The sequence below is a fragment of the Penicillium cosmopolitanum genome, assembly GCF_028827165.1.
Source record: "Penicillium cosmopolitanum strain IBT 29677 chromosome Unknown utg000006l:49.0-5199605.0:1.0-5204138.0, whole genome shotgun sequence".
Classification (NCBI taxonomy): domain Eukaryota; kingdom Fungi; phylum Ascomycota; class Eurotiomycetes; order Eurotiales; family Aspergillaceae; genus Penicillium; species Penicillium cosmopolitanum.
In genome coordinates, this window is record NW_026622676.1 from 354948 (window position 1) to 375078 (window position 20131).

The following is a 20131-nucleotide window of genomic DNA, read 5'->3' on the forward strand; positions in this document are numbered from 1 at the left end:
AATTTCATGCCAGGTTCGAATTCGTTTACCCTTGACCTTCGTATATTCGTACACTCCTTTCATTCTTCCTTTAACAGGAATGACCGAGCAGACGATTCGACATCTCATCCTGCTGCAGTCATTAGCTGGCGCGGATTAAGCAGAGCATACATTACCTAGTATATGCGAGAGCTTTATACAGATCTACAATCTACAAGTACCCTACCCGGGGCAGGGCAAGGCATATCGAGATAACCTTACATTTTCGTGATAAGCTTGATCTTACATACTACCTCGTCCTCGGAGTACTCTGGGATCCTATACTATTCGATTATTCGACTACTCTTATCATTGCCCTCCACACTCTCCTACTTCCCCCGGGGAGATCCAGATCCAGATCCCCCAGGATCTCCAATCTCCAATCTACAATCTACGGAGTAACTCCCCCAGATATAACCATAACCACCCATGGCTACCGTCATCACCATTCAGCCTTCCTCAACGGCTGTCCCAACCTCCCACTCTCCTTCTCTCCACCGTCGACATCCCTCCAACTCCAACTCCACCCCCAACATTCTTTCGCCCTCCCCTATCTCCATTCACTCTTCACTACCCCGGCTGGGTAGTAGGGATGCAGCCAGTTGTGACGCCTGCCTTCGTCGAAAGAGCCGCTGTGCTATGAATGACCTCGTCAATAAGTGTTACTCCTGTGACTTTCACCGCCAGGAATGCACATTTACCCTCTCGACCGAGGCCCCAATCAAGAAGCGCAAGCTGGAGGATTCCCCAAGAGAGCTTGAGTCTGTAAAACGGTATGTCCAGAGTGAGAAGAGGGAGGATGCCATGGAATCCGAGCTAAACATCTTCATTCAAGACCCTCTATACAATCCAACACACATACCCCGGCCCAACCTCCAGCCCCCGAGGCCGTACGCCTCCATCAAGGCGCCATGATTCGCCCAGGCTTCTTCAATCAATCGACCCAACATATTGGCATGACCACCGAATTGGAGCCGGCCCTCCTCGAATATCTGCCATTAGACGAATACGACGAATGCAACGTCTCCAACTCCCGCATCCGAAGATGTGCCGATGACTGCACCTTTATGCGTGTCGTCGACACCCTCCCTATCGGTGACTCGCAGGCCGTGTCACTCGACGCCATCGAGAGCCTGGTTGCTCCCTACGGCGCCACTTTGATTGAGAAGTTCTTCGACCATGTGCACCCTTCCTTTCCCATTCTCATGGAGGATGCTTTCCGCCAATCATACCGGGAACGCCGCCAATTATCCCCGCTACTCCTCGCCGCAGTCTATGTGCTTACTCTGAAGTTCGTCGATGTGGGCGCCTCCTCTCAAACAGCCCGCCGCCCGGACGCAGCGCGGTTAGAGAGCACAGCGTTGAAACTGCTGATTGAGTCTCTGCCGTTCCCCAGTATTTCAACGATCCAGGCCGGTCTGCTGTTAACGCAGAAGTCGACCTTGGCGACGGCCTCGCTGAATGGCCAGTTGGTGACTGCGTGCTTCGAGCTGGGTCTGCACCAGGACTGCTCGAACTGGCGCATGAAGACGTGGGAGAAGGGTCTGCGGAAACGTCTTGCCTGGGCTCTGTATATGCAGGATAAATGGTCTTCCTTAGTACACGGTCGTCCATCGCAGATCTTCGCCTTCAATTGGACTGTCAAGGATCTCGTGGAAGACGATTTCTCCGACGCTTTCCTCTCCGGTACCGACTCGGCGCACGACTCAGCAGCTGTTGGACACGGCCCTCTTCTATTCTGCCATATGGTGGCCCTCACAACCATTCTCTCCGATATTCTGGACCGCTTTTATACCCTCAAATCCATCGAGGATTTCACAGCCGCAGGCAACCAAAGAACCCGCATCATCCTCGAAAAGGCCAAGCCAGCACAGATCCGATTGAAGGAGTGGTTCTCCTCCCTACCCCCCTCATTGAAGATGGAATCATCAACCGGCGAGCTCGTCGAGACAATCACCGACGAACACGCCCGCAACGGCGCCCTCCACCTCGCCTATTTCGCCACGGAAATCACCCTTCACCGTTGTATCGTGCGCTCCCTCGCCACAGATGGCTCAGACTCCTACCTCGCACACATCTGCCGCGGCGCCGCAAAAACCCGCCTGATCTCCGCCATGGATTTCGTCAACCGCCTTCGTCCCGCTCATCTACGCTCATTCTGGCCCGCTTCCGCACGCACCAACTTCTCTCTAATCGGCTCCTTTGGTATGCTCCTTCGCATTACCGCGCCGACAAATGAGGAAGCAGATTTCTACCGCGTGCGTTTATGCGAATACCGCTGGACTTTGAGCGTTAGTCACAAGAATGCCGAGTTCATGAGCTTCGCTCTGGAGAGTCTTGACAATGCGACGGCCTTTGACAAGCATGTCCCCGAGAAGCCGAATATCGACGAACTCATGGCTTCGCAGAAACAGATTCCCCGTGTTTCTTTCGAGGGCACGTATGATGATGCTATGGCTGAAGCTGAGGCTACGCACGGCGCGGGCTCTTCTTCTGTTATCTCCGGTCTTGCATCTCCTGCTACTTCTGTTAGCGACATGGAAGATAATGATGGTTCGATGCTTTGAGCGCACCTTTTACCCTTCTTATACCCACCCCTCTATATATTCTCCTCGCCCTCCTCTCTCACCATCTCGCCACCTCCCCCTCCACCTTCTTCTCTCCTCTACCTCCTTCTCCCCCACCACCGCCTCACGCATACCGGCGTTTGGAACACAATGAAGCGCATGATTTTTTTTTGGATAGCCCTGTGATCTCATGGAACGGGATCACTCAAAAGGTTCGGGCAATGGTTTTTTTTTTCTGGAATGATGGATTTCGGAATGGTCGTTATGGTCCGGTTTTACTTTGCTTTGCTTTCGTTCGACTACCCCCTGGAACGCGCTGGATTTCGATATGTATATAGAACCGTGACGACATAGATGGTCATGAATTACGATAACTGATTCAATATTTTCTTCCTTGTACATTGACATGTAGAGTATAGTCGGGCCATTCTTGTGTAGGGATGTTTAGCTGGTGCTGGCTTCTTGGCTTAAAATGTCCTTTGAGTAAGAGGTTGGAGCTATTCACCGAATCGTCCAACATAATGCTATCTATATAGGAAATACACATAGCGAGCCCTGGAGGACTCGGAATAATCTACTTACTCCCGAGATCCACCTCCAAGCCAACGTCGTATCATCACCTACTCTTTCAGCGACCCTTCCAATAATATCAACGAGCAGAATGGCCAAATCGGCGATTGTCGGCGATAGGCATGGAGATCGGTTTCCCACGGACCTGCATCCTATTGGCCTTCTACTAAGCTCGAGATCCACAGACACCAACTCGATCGTGATGTCTGCGGTCATACTTTAGATTTTCAAGGTTTCAATTTGTAATGTAAATCATCTTAGCCTTACATTTCCCCGCATGAGCTCTTTTTCACTGAGGGGGAATGGGGTTTGGGGAGTCGGGCCTCCGAATTATCAGCCACTTACTTTGGGTTTTTGGGATCCTATAGCTTTTTCTATCGATAGCTCATATTACTGATAACGTATCAGGCGTAGCCGTTGAACCTTCAGGTCCGACGGATGATATCCGATAGCGGATAAACACGGTGAAAGGGATGGGATGCAAATGAGGCACGGGGCCACGGTTGATACGAGTACTTAAGAAGAAAAGATCCATCGATCTGAGGGAAGATACTAAATCGCCCAAATTCATTCAAATTTCCACAAAGGCGATTTAGACTAGTTTCGAGTGTACGACTGTCCTGAGTACTTCCACTTGGACAACTGAACTATACAAAACTCCACCAAACCCATCCCACTGGCACATCATACTACTGTCCAAAATGGCTTCCGATTGGAACCAAAATGACCTCCGTGCACGCTTCTGCCACGCCCTATCAGAAATGTACAAAACAGAAGTCCCCCTATACGGCGACCTAGTCGACGTCGTCCTAGAAGCAGACACAAAAGCGCTACAAGCAAGCACGAAATCCGGAGAAGCAGTCCCCATAAACCCAGACGATGTCCTCCCATCACGACACCGAGTCGAAAGACACGGCGCAATCCGACTAGGAACACCACACGAGCTCAGCACAATTCGACGCATGTTCGCCGTCATGGGAATGTACCCGGTAGGCTATTATGATCTCAGTCTCGCTGGATTCCCCATGCATGCTACAGCCTTCAGACCGACGACCCAAGATGCGCTCGCGGCGCATCCATTCCGAGTCTTCACGACGGTGTTGAGAATGGACCTTCTTACTGCGAAGACGCGGGAATTAGCGACGAAAGCGCTGGACCAAAGAAATATTTTCACGCCCAGACTTCTTACTTTGTTGGACATTGTTGAGTTAAAGGGGACCTTAACGCCGGATGAGTGTGTTGAGTTTATCAATGATGGATTGGAGACGTTCAGGTGGCATCCGAAGACTACTGTTACCCTTGACGAGTACACGATACTAAAGGCCGAACACCCATTAATTGCTGATATTGTTTCATTTCCCAATGCGCATATCAATCATCTCACGCCGCGAACGATCGATATCGACCTCGTTCAAAGGCTCATGGTTGAGCATGGAATGCCTGCGAAAGAGCGAATTGAAGGACCGCCCAAGCGGCAATGCCCGATATTATTACGACAGACTAGTTTCAAGGCTTTGCAAGAAACTGTCTATTTTGGCGATGTCTCTGGCTCGGGTGCAGCAATTAAAGGATCTCACACGGCGCGTTTCGGAGAAGTCGAGCAACGTGGTTACGCATTAACGCGAAAGGGCCGGCAATTTTACGATCAAATTTTGAATCAGGTTAATGATCTCGCGGCTGGGAATCGACGAAAACTAAACTATACTACCGAATACGAATCTCTGCTGGCGAAATCGTTCGAAATATTCCCGGATACGCTCCCGCTCTTCGAGAAGAGGGCCTTGCATATTTTTGCTATAGGCTGACTCTAGCCGGCGAGAAGTATGCAGAGCACCGTGATGACGACTTCAGTAGATGCGTGCCACCACTTGGTACAGCGACAGAATCAGTCCAAGACCTTCTAGACAGAGGAATTCTAAGCTACGATCCGATAACGTATGAGGATTTCCTTCCACTATCTGCGGGTGGCATTTTCAATTCCAATCTTGGCGACGTCTCCCAGTCTAAGCAGCTCATTATGAGTGCCGAGTCGGATTTGGATGGGTTCCAGCGTGCTCTGGGAACTTATGTTGCGGATGAATTTCACCTCTATGCAGAAATGCAACGGGGATCTCTTGAGGTTTGCAGGCAGAAACTTGGCTTGAGGGAGATTTCTAAGGTATAGTTGGTTGATAATATGCTCAAGGCTTGGCTTTGGGGTCAATTTCGTCATTCACTTTTACTGGGGGATGAGGTTACTGGAATTCTGTTGCATGACTACCTTCCTAAAGTAGGTAAGTACTCGCCAGCTTGCTACGTTCAAGTTTTTAATTTTCTCTTGGTTATAGATTTAGCCGTTCCTGCCTTTCATACTTTTCTTGACCTTGCATTGCGGAAATTTATTTTCCTGAAATTTATCAACTCGTGCAGTATAGTCTTCTCTAGATTCACAGTCATTTACTCAGTATTATCTCAGATCCATCCATGGATGGATGTAAATTTTCATGAGAAACCACCTGTGGCATGATGTACACTGGAGAACTGGGAGTCGGGTCTACCTGTCATCGTTTCAGATGTAATCACGCCTGTTCTAGAATTGGAACATCTCCAAATGATATTCTACCATTCAGTTGGGTATTTTCTTCAGATTTTAACTTATTTTTGTTAACCTTGGATAATCTAGATCTTTTTTAGTGTAAGCGGTGTCAGACACATCCATATGTAAGCATCATGCCGAATGTCTAGCCAACTCAATCCACACAAATCAACCTTGGCCAAGTATACCTAGATTACCATTGCACTATTTTAGGTTTTAGCAATGCAGAGCACAATTCTGCCCATCGCGCCTAAGAATACCCTTTGCGGAGGCAAAACACCCCAGAATTCCCTGACAGCGAGATTCGGCCGGAGCGGGGATGTGGGAGCCGATGCTGTGCCTACCCCAAACTCAAACCCAGAGGCGCCCGACTAGCGACAAGCGGCAATTCGGCAAGCCGAACCACCAAATTCCCGCCACCGAGACTCATTTCGACGGGATCTCCCGCCCCGGCCGAATCGATCCCAAATGAAAGCAATAACAGTGAGGCTTGGCCAGGGTGCACGGGCTGTGCTGTAAATTTCTATTTGAATTCTTGGCGATGATTTGGCTAGACTGTAGGAAATGGTTTCCGGTGGAAGTTTATACTAGTACACTGGTAGTAGTAGTAGGATATATAATGCCGATTTCCAATTATGAACTTACTTCAAGTTGAAGTCGGGATTTACCTGTATGCCCGTTATCTCACCCAATAACTAGCACCTGGGCACCTTGAGATAGAAGAACTTCAAACCTCGATCTGCATGTCATCAGTTCAAGATCTTTCCCACGATGATATTTCTTGGCATGTCTGGGTCGGAACCCTGAGTACAATCATACCTGCTACTTTAGTGGTGGTCCTGCGGTTCGCTGCCCGGTATGTTTCACGAGCTGGATTCTGGTGGGATGACTACACTATTGTCATATCTTTGGTACGTGCGTTGAACGAACTCCCCGCATAGCGGAGAACAACAAAGTTAGCTAACAACCTGATTGTACAGTTCCTAAACTGGATTATGGATGCTCTGAGATGGGCCCAGGTCCTCCATTTCGGACTGGGAAAACACAACTATATGATAACAAATCAGACATTCCAAAGCTTTGGAAAGGTACGTAGCCTTCAATTCCTGTCAAACAAAGCATTCATCTTATACATGAATAGACTTTCATCGGTACCCAAGTCATTTATTTCACAACGGCCGTTTTTACAAAGCTTTCTCTCCTCCTCCTTTATTATCGAATCTTCGGCGTCGTTCGCGGCTTTCGCTGGGCTCTATACGCCTCTTTCTTCCTCGTGATCGCCTATTTTATATCATGCACGATCGTATCGATCGTATCGTGTGCCCCAGTCTCCAAATTTTGGGACCCCAGTCTCCCTGGATACTGCATCGACGAGGTCGCCTTCTTTCGTTGGAACGGTTTTGCGAATTTGGCTCTAGACATTCTTGTCCTTTGTCTCCCATACCCCATGGCTTGGCGATTGCAGACATCTGTACGACAAAAGCTCATTCTGACCGGAATATTCCTTCTCGGAAGCTTGTAAGTTCTCCCTTGGCTTAGGAGGTGGACTTGACTAAGGCCCCGGGGCTAACATATCATGATACTATAGTGTCTGCATTGCCTCTGTTCTCCGTATCGTTAGCTTCGACTTCTTGAGCCTTGAGGATGTGACCTATGTTAGTGCCAACCCGTCGACTTTCTCTTCTATTGAGCAATCGGTTGGTATCATTTGTGCATGCCTTCCAACCCTTCGCCCGCTTGTTCGTTGGCTATATGGGGGCTCGAAAAATACATCGGAGGAAAGAGAGATTTCTACCGGCGTGTCATCGAACAGATCCTCCTTTCCTCTCCGCGATTCATCGCGGGATGAGGAGAACAATGCGGGAATTTCAGGGCCATCTTGTGTACAACAAGCACTCGAGCACGAATCGCTGTCTCCAGAATCTGCGCCATATAGTCCCGAAGGCCGGGAGTCTTGGATGCAGGGAGAAAACCAAGATGGTGAGGTCGGGACAAATGTTCCACGTCCTATATCATTTGCTTGATCATTCCTTCCTTAACAAAGTGTGTTACTTTGGTGGGTATGGGCGCTTGTTATTCCGTGATACCCCTGTACGTTTATGCTTATTTTATGGCGACACAGTCGGTGCCGATTGTTTTGATTATACTGGTATTTATCTCCGAAAGCAAAAAGCATTCTTTACGACCAAGTTCAGCCTTTTCATATATACCACCTATTTCCTCTATCGTAGCAGTCACGGTACTACGCGACGGAATGAAATTTGAAACTTGAAACTTGAAAATATGAAATCGGCTTGACATTCCCATTTTCGCAGATAAAGTTGAATAATAGATATAGAATACAATGCACACAAAGGATCTGCGAAACCCATCTATCTGTACAAAACATGCTGCAAACCAATAATGCATCACATCACATCACGTCACATCTTCGCCAAGCATTCGCGAAAATGTAAATTTCGTGCTTCCAGTCCGCTCATGACCGGGCCTCGACTTTCGGTGTGTCCTCGCTATCCTCGACCACCACGGCGCCCTCCTCCAACAGCTCTTCCGGTGTCTTGACGCGCACTTCCATCACGCGCATAATGGTGTAACGGTGCTTGCTCTTGGCCGTCTTGGTATGCCGTTGTCTCCGCTTGGTCTTTTCCTTAATGCGCAAGGGCTCGGACTCGGTACCGGTCACTCGGACGCGGCACTCGAACAACCGCTCGTCGACGTGCGGGGAGCCCTTCAGCGTGAAGTCACGGGATCCCACTGCAGACGCGCGGTTGAATCGCAGAACATCACCGGGCTTGACATTGGGCATCAGGAATGGCAGACGGAGGTGATCGCCCTCGGTGAGGAGGAAAGGGCGCGCGTGGAGCTCCGCGACAACGTAGTGTGGAGACTGTCCGACCAAGTGAGGGAGGGTTGACATAAGGGACTTTGTCACTTCGATGGGGCCGTCGAAGGATGGGGCGACGGGTTTCTTTGCGTTGGGGAAATCTGCGTCGGTTTGAGGAGTGGTGGTGTTGGGTGTAGAAGTCGGGGTGGAAGGCTGGGTATCTTGTACTCGGGGAATGGCTCCAAGAGGTGTGTCGGGGATCGTGGAGTGAGATTGAGTCTGAGTGGTGCGGAGCCAGGCGGTTTGGTGCAGACAAGCTCGTTGAGGAAGGGGAGCTGCTGAAATCGAGGACGGGGCTACGAATCGCAGGTCGGAGGCAAAGCTCCGGAGAACGGAACGGGAAAACATGGTGAGAGAACCTTTCCTAACGCTCAAGACGAATTGAGGGGAGGAAATAGGTTCGGTGGTTCGTTGGATGCAGAGGCGGCTCTCTGTTGCGGTCGAGAAAATCAACGCTGGCGCTGCTGGCCGCTTCGTCTGCCGTAGTGTCACGTGATGGAAGTTTCCAAACTCGATAGTTAGAGAGGGGATAACGTAGAATCTGTCGTGGACAGATTATTATATTTTAATTTTATACATATTATCTATTTTACACAGTCCAGCACCAACCTTGAAATGTTCACTTTTATAGCAGTAGAGTACGAGTATTGCTAAGTAAACACCCTTGGGCAGTGCTGACTACTTCTTTTCTGCTGCCGATAACAGTCACGTGCGCTTCTAATCTTTGCCGTCGAAACAACTTTTTCCGATTAGATCCTGTAGACCTCAACTTCGTCCCACAGGTTGTACTCATTCTACACTCATCATGGTATGTTCCTCGAATATCCCCTGCTATTCCTCCATGTATCCAGGTTTTCTAACGAATTTTCTCCCCAACAGCCTCAGAACGAGTTCGTCCCCAACCCCCACCGCAACGATGCTTCCCCCCCAATCCCAACTAACCCACCATCAGGTATATCGAGCGCTGGACAAAGCAGCATGGAAAGCGTCTCGATCACGATGAGCGAGTCCGCAAGCGCCAAGCGCGTGAATCCCACAAGCAATCACACAATGCCCAGAACCTCACTGGTCTGAGGGCCAAGCTGTACCAGCAGAAGCGTCACAAGGAGAAGATCCAGATGAAGAAGCGCATCAAGGAGCAGGAAGAGAAGAATGTCAAGTCCTCCGCTCCCGACGAGCCCTCCAAGACTCCTCTGCCCCAGTACCTGCTCGACCGATCCCAGGCTACCAACGCCAAGGCCCTGTCCAGTGCTATCAAGGATAAGCGAAATGAGAAGGCTGCCAAGTTCGCCGTTCCCTGCCCAAGGTCAAGGGTATCAGTGAGGAGGAGATGTTCAAGGTTGTCAACACCGGAAAGAAGACTCACCAGAAGTCCTGGAAGCGCATGATCACCAAGCCCACTTTCGTCGGTAGTGACTTCACTCGTCGCCCCGTCAAGTACGAGCGTTTCATCCGTCCCATGGGTCTGCGTTACAAGAAGGCCAATGTCACACAGTATGTTTCTTCCGACGATAAGCCAGTACATCAAATTTTGTACTAACCATTCATCCTCAGCCCCGAGCTTGGTGTCACTGTCCAACTGCCCATCTTGTCCGTCAAGAAGAATCCCCAGAACCCTCTGTACACTCAGCTGGGTGTTCTGACCAAGGGTACCATTATGGAGGTCAACGTCTCCGAGCTTGGTCTTGTTACCACCAGCGGTAAGGTTGTCTGGGGTAAATGGGCTCAGGTCACCAACGTGTAAGTTTTCTCAGGATCCTCAAGTTAATTTTTTCGCTGAAATACTTACCATTTCACAGGCCCGAGAATGACGGTTGCGTCAATGCGTAAGTCTCTTCATTCCACATTTGACATCGATCGCACAGCTAACAATAACCCTAGTGTTCTCCTCGTCTAGATTCATTTCCTGATGATTAGATTGCCCTCTACTTCCCTTCTGGCAGAGTCCCCTCTGTCTTCGATACCACCTCCCCCGGGCATTTCTATGCTTGATTTTGTTTCATGGTTCATATGATCTGGTTAATAAACCACGCTATTTCTTCGGTGTTCATGGCGCATTTTCCCAAGTCTTTGGTCTTTGGGCGAAAAGTATCCTGCATGCTTTTATTCCTCTGGAATGTAGTTAGACTAGCTTAGCTATCACATAAGTACCCGGTTTCTACCGGAATTCATCTTTTTTCACTCTGTTTCAATGGATCCTTCTGCTCGCAATGACTCTATGTCCGCCTGGGCACGTTCTCGCTCGCTCGTTCGAACTGGGCAAGTTATGAGCCAGTCAGTCCACCAATTTGCATTGTCGGGTTAAGCATTAAACACAGGGATTCTGATGATAACTTTAATCGAACTCAGTGCCCCAAATTGCAATCTTAAATCAAAACTTTAGTTCAAGTTCTTTATTCTCAGTCCTGACATGGAGATTGTCATTGGACGTCTAGCAGAGGTGTTTAATGAACTCCGATATTCAAAATATGTAAATTAACACCGAGTTTTCATGATACTCGTTTCCTGGCTGGTTTAGTTCACCTAAAAGAAGGTGACTTGAATTGTTCAAATCTACTTTCTGACTATCTATAACTGCGGGGGATATCCTGGAGAATTACCGGGGCTGCACGGCCTCGGACCCCGGCGGAATGCGGAGCTTTCGCAGTATGTTCTGCAAGAAAGTATTTCAATACCTGGATACTTGTAAATAATGGACTCAAATACTCCTAACTCTATATTGGCTATTGATCAGATTATTCATTATTGATTGAATTAGTAGTTGAATCGGTACTTGCAATGGTGGTTTATCAACCGGGGACCAGGGGCCTCGGGGATAGTCTCCACGAGCACGAAAGTGGACAGCCAGCCACAGTGGGTCTGCCGCTTCCTGCATGGTGAATGAATGCCATTGTGGCTCTTACTGACACAACTACATTGACCCCCCCTTATACGTATTAGACTCACCGCTAAAACCAATTGGTAGGCTAGCTCGCCGCACTCCGCAATCAGGCGATGCCATTAAACTTCACTATCTCTCCCCAGTCATTAAACCAACTCAAGCTGTATCCGGCTCAACGCCCGTGATCATCTCTTTGCCTCAGAGCCAACATCCATACGCTAGTTACAACATCATGGCCGAGCCAGTTCCACCCACCGAGCTGGGCCGTCTCCGCGTCCTCTGCTCCACGGCCGGAGTTCGCGTTTCCCCTTTAGTGCTGGGCGCCATGTCGGTTGGTGACGCATGGGCTGGGATGTTGGGATCAATGGACAAGGAATCGTCCTTCAAGCTCCTTGATGCCTTCTGCGAAGCCGGTGGGAACTTCATCGACACGGCTAATGCATACCAAAATCAACAATCTGAACAGTGGCTTGGCGAGTGGATGCAGCTCCGTCAGAACCGTGATACTCTTGTCTTAGCTACCAAATTTAGCCTGGACTATCGTGGTCATGCACTCGGGCTTGGTCCGCAAATCGCCAACTTCGCGGGTAATTCTCGACGGACTATTCATGTTGGGATCCGTGATTCATTGAAGAATCTGCAGACGGATTTTGTTGGTAAATACATTCTCTTCGTTGGATCTACGTAAAAGTCAGCTACTTATGAGGCCTTCATTCAGATATTTACTATGTCCACTATTGGGATTACACGACCTCGGTTAAAGAGGTCATGGATGCACTGCATATCCTCGTTGAACAGGGCAAAGTTTTGTATCTGGGGGCATCTGACATACCAGCCTGGATAGTGTCAGCAGCGAATACTTATGCTATCGATTACGGAAAGACGCCTTTTAGTATCTACCAGGGCCGGTGGAACTTACTGATTCGAGACTTGGAGCGTGAAATAATTCCCATGGCCCGCCAATTCAACATGGCACTTGCACCGTGAGTACTTCCTTCTGAAACTGCCCAAACAGAGCCAAAAAAAGCGAATGAGAGAGAAGATTCTGATCAAACATGCCAATAGATGGGATGTCCTCGGCGGAGGAAAATTCAAAACAAAAGCCGAGATCGAAAAACGCAAGGGCGAGGGAGATGCTCTTCGCAGCCGTCCCGGAGAAGCCGCCTCACAAACCGAAGACCAAATCAAAATGAGCGAGGCCCTTGCCAAAGTTGCCGCGGAGCAGGGTATCGAATCTATCACTGCTATTGCGCTGGCGTATGTAATGTCCAAAGCGGCCAATGTTTTCCCTATCATTGGAGGGAAGAAGGTCGAGCAATTGAAAGATAATATTCAAGCGCTGAGTATTAAGCTTACTCAAGAGCAAATTGAGTATTTGGAGAGCGTTAAGCCGTTTGATATTGGCTTTCCGCATGATTGGATTCCGGCTGATCCGAATATTACCGGCGAGTCGTTTTTAATTGCGAGGTCGAATGCGATGAAATTTCCGAATGCTCGCAGGCTTACGTCGCTCTGAAGATGAGTAATGCTGGAGGATTCTGGCAATATACAATAAGGATAATACTAGCATGTCATTGCTTTGCGATAATTTACACAATCCATCATAATTCGTCAATTTCTACCCAAAAAGGTCAAGTAAATGCCAACTGTATCTTGAACAAAACTGAAAAGAAGTCTGCGGTTCAAATTTGAACTGAAATGGCGCATAGGAGGTCAGTAATTGTCTGCTGTACTTTTATCAAGGGCCAAAATACTCACATTTCCTGAAATTGATACAGTCCTGCACGTGGCTAGATGAAGACTAGCACTGTAGTCGTTGATGAGGAATCACTCGACCTCATTCCAACGATCAGCCTTGGCCGCCATGGAGACTTTCTGAGATTGCCAGAATTCCGAAACGTGCTGCTTCAAAGACTTCCACTTAAGAGACATGTTGGATGTTCCGAAATGATATTTTTTTTTGGCTTGTGGGTAGATGAAGATAGAGAGTGAAGAATACTAGTAGATGTCGTTTGGAGTTCAGGGATATTGAATCATGCACTGAAGAGATACTCGTTCTCATCACTCGAGATATTTGACCTCTTATATATCCTCCATCCTGAACGAAGAATGTAAGCAATGATTCTCGATGGGGCTATCTCGATAATCTAGATTATCGCCACTCATAAACATAACTCAGCAACATTCGTAGAAACACGGTTCGGTTCGAGCCGGGGATTGGTTGACTGGTCTCTGAGTCTAGTAATGGTGTCTAAATCCGGCGAACGGGCCGAAGGGGTTGCTCAGCAATAAGTTTTCCGGTGGCGAATGGCATCTAGAATATGGTTGTTGGTCAGCGGGCAATCTTTGGTTCCAAGTCCCACTTGCCGAACTCCAGTATGGCGATACCCCATGCGAGGGAATATGGAGATGTATACAGGGATTTAATTGAATAGAGATCATGTGAACTAGGTGCATTGACTACTGGCTACTACATTTTTATGTACAGCTGGTTACTTCGCGTTCGAAAAGTTCCGAAAAGAGTAGGATCAATTAAAGGCCACCAATAAGGCGCTAAGAAACTCCCATAACCCCAATGCTTGATTCGACAGCCCTGTGCAAGCAGGAAAAGGAAACAAAAAAAGTCATATACAGAATGGATAGGTCACACGCTTTGCTAATTCACCAATGTGGGTTGCTGGTTCAACAAACAAAGCCCATAAGGGGGGATGCGGAAGGAAAAAAATAGAAGCAGATAATAAGTGGCAGTTCAGATATCAGTGAGATCGACCACCAATCAGCTCTAGACAGAAGAATCGAAAACCCCATCGAACACCGGTCATTAAGTCGTTCTGAGAAAAGAAAAGGAGAGAACAAGGTCTGGGAACATGAAGACAAAAGAAATGAGTAAGGACCGGTCAGGAATTTTCTTCTTCCAGGGCTGCTTTTATTTTTGCAAAGAACCCAGCGGGCCAGGCAGCCAACTCTTCTTCTTTGGGGATACCGCGTGCTCGGCAGTGGTTGACAACATTTGCAAGGATGCGACCGAGCATATCCTGCGTGACAGGCACAGCGCCCTCAAGCTGAGCGTCGGGGTGAAGGAAGGGATCACGGGGGCCGAGCATCTCTTCAATGGTTGGTCGAAGTGTCTGGTCACGCTGCAAGCAGCGCTTCAGGGTTCGGATGAGACCAGGAGGGACGGTGATACCGCCGACTCCGTGGGATGGAAAGTCGATTTGTACACGGGGGTTCGGAATTGCCATAATTCGCTCATAGTATTTGGCGATCTTTGCGAATGGTGGCTGGCCATACACCATTTTGTACAGAATGCAGCCCAAGCTCCAAACATCACTAGGCTTACCCAGCTTCATCACTTTGCCAACGCTTGCCGGCAGTCCGAGAGAGGCATTCGAGTCGACCAAAGCCTCCGGGGACATGTAGTTGGGTGTACCAACTTGTTGTTCTCGGTGAACGTTGACAGTGTTATCTTGGATCGCATTGGCGATACCGAAGTCGATGAGCTTAAGCCGACCCTGAACCATGAGGAAGTTGGCTGGCTTCAAGTCAGAGTGGACGATGTTGTATTCGTGCACGGCCTGTACACACTCAAGCATTTCTTTCCAATAATAACGGACAAAGTTGATATCAAATACAGCATCTTCAGCATTGAGGCGATGGGCGAGGATTTTCTCGAGGTCGGATTCACCAATTTCCATAAGCACACTCAACGAGTGCTTGTCAGAGTTGAGCTCCCAATCGAAAAGTCGAACCACACGGTCAACATTCTCCAACTTCTTCAAAAGGTCGATCTCACCCTTGTAACCAGCCAGGGTTAAAGGGTCGACATCTTCCAAGTTCACCCTCTTCAGTGCGAAGATCTTATAGTTCTCTGCCATGACACGATAGACACGCGAACTTCCTCCGCGGCCAATGCAGTCAAGACGAGTGAAATGCTTGTGATTGATAGACACCTGTGTCCGCTTCTTTCGAGACTGCGAGGTCGAAGCTCCGGCAGTAGCGGTTGCCGTCTCAAGCATCGACATTTTTGGAGGTGGAGGGGCTGGTCTATGTGGTGTGTTGCTGCTGCGTGTGGAAAGAATCTTGCGCGGCGAATCGCCGGCGGGGGTTTCCACGGAATCCTTTTTATCTGTATCATAAACAACCGAGAACTTCTCTGGTTTGTCTAACAGATTCAATCCTTGAGGCTTGGTGCGTTTGAACGTGGGTGGTGGCTCATTCTCCTGGTCTCTTACAGAAGGCAACGGCGGTAATGACGGAACCTTGAAGACAGGTTGTTCCTTCGCACTGGATGGCTTTGATGACATTTCTGAGGATGCGGGTGTCGACTTTGAGTGAGATCCATAAGACCTGGGAGAGGCCGATCTTGAAAAGAGACCATCGGTCGGACCACTGACGGGCTGTTCGGGGCGATGTGATTCCCGCTCTTGGGGTGGACTCGGATCTGCCCAAGATACTTTCGGTGACGATTGTCTGCGGGGTTGGTACTCGACATTGTTATCATGCTCCGGGTTCTCTCTGACATCTTCGTTCAACAAATAGTTTTCTTCGTTATTCTCTTCACTTTGGCGGCGCAATACGCCTCGGCGTGCTGGCCCATTCAAAAACGTGCCGGTGAGACGTCCAACTCTCTTCACCCGCAACGAGCTCTGAGGGCCAACATCTTCACCATTGCGACCGCGCAAAACTGATGATGATCCAATATGAGACACGGGATCTTCCTCGCTTTGAGCAAGACGGGATTTCCGATCGCTGTCTGATCGGTTGGCGCTCCCATACTCGTCCCCAGAATGGCGTTCTGTGGAGCGTTTAACGGAAGGTGAAATAGATGAGGGAGATCGCGTATGACTGCGTGATACATTAATTCGAACACTGCGCGGTCGAGGCGCGGGAGTAATAAAGTCATTTGGGCGGTCTTGAACTTCAGAATCGGCGCTCTGGCTGTTAGACAGAGGGGATCCTTCGCGCGAGTACCTGGAAGCGGGAGAAGCGCCAGCAATTCGGACTACCCTGGGAGCTGGGCTACCTGTTGATCGATCATGAGGCGAGGCATTCCGGGGCGATTGACTGTTTTGCCTCGATCCGACGGCAGCGCGACGCTCATATGCGGCATGTCCCTTTTGCAGATGTGGCGAAGATCCCAATCCATCTCCATCTAAAAGCGCCTTGACGGAGGCGCTGAACTTGGGCTCTGGAACCTCCTCATCAGAGCTGTCGCCTGAGTAATGCCGAGACGTTGTCCGGGGTAGGTCGCGGGCGTGGAGAGCGGGAGAGACCCGTCTGGAACCGGAGCGCGAAACCGCGGGTCGGGACATCGGATGAGATGATTGTGGTTGCTGGTATAGACCGGAGTGGTAGGCGGAAGATAACGAGTTTGGGGAGGCCATGGCGGGCAGTCACCTACATTGAAGTCGTAGATCAATGTGGTACCGCTGTGGCCCAGTCGAATGTTTGTTGTCGAAGGAAGAAGATGGCCTCGTCCAAGTTTGGAAGCTGCCGCCAACACGCGCGGGTATGAGGAGTCACGTGAAGTGTGTTGCCACGGTTACCCGCAGCCACAACAAAGAATGTTCATACTTCCAAGTTGCCAGTGTACAGTCATGGTTGGCACATTATCACATTCAAGTTACTTTTAAGTTGCTCTCATTTATATCTCCGTCCATTCAAGCCATACATGGCCAGAGCTTACCGCATCCATTGGTCATACTCCTGTTCCAAGTTAACCGCCACTGGCACTGGAACCGCAACTTTGCGCTCTACTACCTAGGTACTAGTACTACTTGCTAGGCGAATGGGGATCTTCAAAATGACTATCTAATAGGTAGACAATTTTGAACAATTTCCAACAGTTCCAGGACTATATATATATATAACTTGAAGCTCTTTCAAAAAGTCACTGTCTAGGGCCTACTTAAATGGCTACTAAAATCGTAGCGGGAATATCAAACGGGACTCGGAGGTATATCGGGCGAAGGTAGTACTAGGCACAACTTGAATACGCCATGTAATGCTGCCACTAGTAGGGGTAGGCAACCAAAATGACATGAGTAGGGGAATACTTGAGAAACACGCAAAGTGCTGCTTTTGTAGCCGTTTCCCACTTAGCCGACCTGGGATTATAAATTCCGGGCCATGACCTCGGTAATACTGTAGAGCATGTTCCCCTCCCCGCAGTACCTCCCAACTAGTATTTACCAACTTGAACTAGCCTGGATTATACTATCATTCACAATCATTCTTTCTGTCGCCGAGCTGAGCAATGGAGGAAAGACGCCACGTCCCAAAACGCGTGCGAACAGCCCGATTGGGAGCCTGCTCGCGCTGCGTCGCGCGAGGGGAACGTTGTTATATTGGTGTCAGAGGAATTCCATGCTCTGGATGTCGCCGGTTGAATCTCCGCTGCGAAAGCTCCGTAAACCCACGAGTAGTAAAGTTAGTAGTGCTTTCACCCTCCTCTCCAAATCGTGTTTGCTAACATATGAGTAGTTGTAGTAGACCACACGCCAAAAAGCAAACACCTCTGATATACTGTGATGGTAAGAATGCAATGCATGATCTCACATCAAACCACGGCTGAAAACACTTCGATGATAGAAAAATCTTTCAAATCTCAGATCCACCGAACCGTCCAGGAACATAAATTGCAGAAGAGCGCAGACCCTGCGGTCGCAGCAACTGACCCATTGGAAAATTACATCTCCATTGCCCGTCAATTACTCGGCCCCGATCCCCTCACCCCACCTATCTCCATTGACATGTTCGGCAATGTGCCTGAATTGTCGAGTGATTGGGATCCGGGCGACCATGAATGTTCGCAAGGCAAGGAGGTCGTCGATGTTCCGACTACACGGTTTCGAAATGCGCTGCTAAAGAGCTACTTGTTATGGGTCCATCCCCAGCTCCCTATCTTAGAAGCGGACAGCTCCTATGTGGAATTGCGATAAACAATGGCCATAATACATGTGGCCTACTATTATACCACGCAGTTTTGTTCGCAGCGTCGGCTTTTGTAGATATTTCCTATATCCACGACGAGGGTTACAAGTCGCGCAGAGCCGCTCGTAACGTGCTGCTCCAACGCTTCAAGGTCTGTATTCACATCAGTCAATTACTGTCGTTGGAAAATAGTGTGGAGATCTGAATGCTGACAGTTGTGACTAGACTCTGTTGGACACTTCATGTAAAGACGACAACCCCCTTGCAACGGTACAATCGCTCCTCTTCGTGACTTATTGGAATGATGGACTCCATTCCGAGGAGGAAATTCATTGTTGGATAGGTACCTGTTTATCAGTGGCAGTGCGCATCGGCCTCAATTACGAGCCCAACTCTTTCAAGCTTACATCGACCAAGCAGAAGACGTGGAAACGAACATGGTGGGCGTTGCACAACCATCTTCGCCTGGCAACTAAAGACTTATCATCTAAAATGCTCATCCAGGAAGGTTGCACAGACAAGATTTTGTTCGATATGCCCATGATTACCATTGACGACTTCCAATTCGGAGTCTTAGCACCTGAAGCACGAGCCCTCGTGGATGACTGCGATGTTGCTCACACGGTTGAATCACAGAAGATACAAGCCCATTTGTTCATCGAGAAGACCAAACTCTGTCAATTGTCACTCTTTTCACGTATCGCAGATAGAGTGACTATGCTGGCGCGTGGAACCAACGAACAAGAGCCAGCGTCCTGTCGGCAGAAAAATGGTATTAATGACGATACGACGGAGGAGCTGCGTAGATGGAGCATGGAGCTTCCGGCTGCAATTCGCTATCAATATCCATCGAGGCTGGTCCAGAATGAGTGGGATAGAAGCACGTACTTACATCGAGCGTGGCTGCGACTCCTAAATTTGGGTTCGTTGTACGCGGTCTTCTCTGATCAATTCCAAACAGCCAACGAGACTTTCTCCAGTCCATCGACATGGATTCAATCCGTCCAGGCGGATCGGTTGTTGTCAGATATCACGGATCTATTTGATGAGGTTGACAGTCTGGGGCTGTTGGAATTTCTACCATCCTCTGCCACGCCACTGTTAGTGTTGGCCCTAACTTACCACCAGCGACCCCTCAGCGCAACTTCGTCCTTTGACCAAAATAATAGAACCCGCTCCTTGCAAAAATGTTGGAATATGATCCACAGGCTGGAAGAAACATCTCGACTGGCGGGACATACATTAGCAGCGCTTAAAGACTCCGTATGGGAGGAAATGTGGGACCATTTTGCGTCTAGGCTACTACCCCACGACACATACTTGACCTCAGGGGGCACAAAGTAGCACTCATAGACATTTGAAGGCGCTCCAAAAATACATCGTGCCGAGGACATGGACAATGTCAAAAATATTAAACAGACTTGATGTGTCAACTATAATCCCGGCCACTTTTGGCCAAAACAGGAAGAATCATGATGGTTAGTGAGGCAGTAAAGGGTACGCAGGTGGTCTAGTAATAACTGGGCGATGGCCTCGGTCCAGAGCACCGAGGCTGGACAGTGCTGTCCACGATCTGGGTCACGGCTGGTCGCTTCTCAACTACAGCCCGACCCCACCGGCACACATGAACTTTTTTTCAAGTCCACATAGGGAAATAAAAAGGTAAGTATCGCCTTGGCTAAATTAATCAATTAACTGGACTC

The 20131-nt window shown here is 49.0% G+C and overlaps 9 protein-coding genes across 9 annotated transcripts; 7 read left to right on the top strand and 2 right to left on the bottom strand.

The window, feature by feature from the left end:
- Window positions 1-447: 447 nt before the first annotated feature.
- N7509_004645 (putative C6 transcription factor (OTam)) lies at window positions 448-2585 on the top strand (the record flags this gene model as incomplete). The annotated part of the gene is made up of 2 exons (XM_056629282.1): window positions 448-791; window positions 854-2585. The coding sequence occupies 2 exons, from the start codon at window positions 448-450 to the stop codon at window positions 2583-2585; spliced, it is 2076 nt and encodes a 691-aa protein (XP_056488584.1).
- Window positions 2586-3856: 1271 nt separating this feature from the next.
- N7509_004646 (uncharacterized protein) lies at window positions 3857-5319 on the top strand (the record flags this gene model as incomplete). The annotated part of the gene is made up of 2 exons (XM_056629283.1): window positions 3857-4890; window positions 4956-5319. 2 exons carry the CDS (start codon window positions 3857-3859, stop codon window positions 5317-5319), a joined length of 1398 nt encoding a protein of 465 aa, XP_056488585.1.
- A 1244-nt stretch (window positions 5320-6563) lies between these two features.
- N7509_004647 (uncharacterized protein) lies at window positions 6564-7754 on the top strand (the record flags this gene model as incomplete). The annotated part of the gene is made up of 4 exons (XM_056629284.1): window positions 6564-6641; window positions 6711-6818; window positions 6872-7248; window positions 7319-7754. Coding segments are annotated over 4 exons (999 nt in total), but the record flags the coding sequence as incomplete, so codon positions are not given.
- Window positions 7755-8206: 452 nt separating this feature from the next.
- N7509_004648 (mitochondrial 54S ribosomal protein bL21m) lies at window positions 8207-8962 on the bottom strand (the record flags this gene model as incomplete). The annotated part of the gene is made up of 1 exon (XM_056629285.1): window positions 8207-8962. The coding sequence occupies one exon, from the start codon at window positions 8960-8962 to the stop codon at window positions 8207-8209; it is 756 nt and encodes a 251-aa protein (XP_056488587.1).
- Window positions 8963-9229: 267 nt separating this feature from the next.
- N7509_004649 (rRNA-processing protein NSA2) lies at window positions 9230-10511 on the top strand (the record flags this gene model as incomplete). The annotated part of the gene is given in 6 exon segments (XM_056629286.1): window positions 9230-9252; window positions 9567-9906; window positions 9921-10108; window positions 10169-10354; window positions 10414-10440; window positions 10496-10511. 6 exon segments carry the CDS (start codon window positions 9230-9232, stop codon window positions 10509-10511), a joined length of 780 nt encoding a protein of 259 aa, XP_056488588.1.
- A 1216-nt stretch (window positions 10512-11727) lies between these two features.
- Window positions 11728-13011, top strand: N7509_004650 (Aldo/keto reductase; the record flags this gene model as incomplete). Its single annotated transcript, XM_056629287.1, has 3 exons — window positions 11728-12151; window positions 12214-12478; window positions 12561-13011. 3 exons carry the CDS (start codon window positions 11728-11730, stop codon window positions 13009-13011), a joined length of 1140 nt encoding a protein of 379 aa, XP_056488589.1.
- Window positions 13012-14392: 1381 nt separating this feature from the next.
- On the bottom strand, window positions 14393-16879 carry N7509_004651 (serine/threonine/tyrosine protein kinase MPS1; the record flags this gene model as incomplete). The annotated part of the gene is made up of 1 exon (XM_056629288.1): window positions 14393-16879. The coding sequence occupies one exon, from the start codon at window positions 16877-16879 to the stop codon at window positions 14393-14395; it is 2487 nt and encodes an 828-aa protein (XP_056488590.1).
- Window positions 16880-18079: 1200 nt separating this feature from the next.
- On the top strand, window positions 18080-18436 carry N7509_004652 (uncharacterized protein; the record flags this gene model as incomplete). The annotated part of the gene is made up of 1 exon (XM_056629289.1): window positions 18080-18436. One exon carries the CDS (start codon window positions 18080-18082, stop codon window positions 18434-18436), a length of 357 nt encoding a protein of 118 aa, XP_056488591.1.
- Window positions 18437-18920: 484 nt separating this feature from the next.
- N7509_004653 (fungal specific transcription factor domain-containing protein) lies at window positions 18921-19772 on the top strand (the record flags this gene model as incomplete). Its single annotated transcript, XM_056629290.1, has 1 exon — window positions 18921-19772. One exon carries the CDS (start codon window positions 18921-18923, stop codon window positions 19770-19772), a length of 852 nt encoding a protein of 283 aa, XP_056488592.1.
- Window positions 19773-20131: the final 359 nt, after the last annotated feature.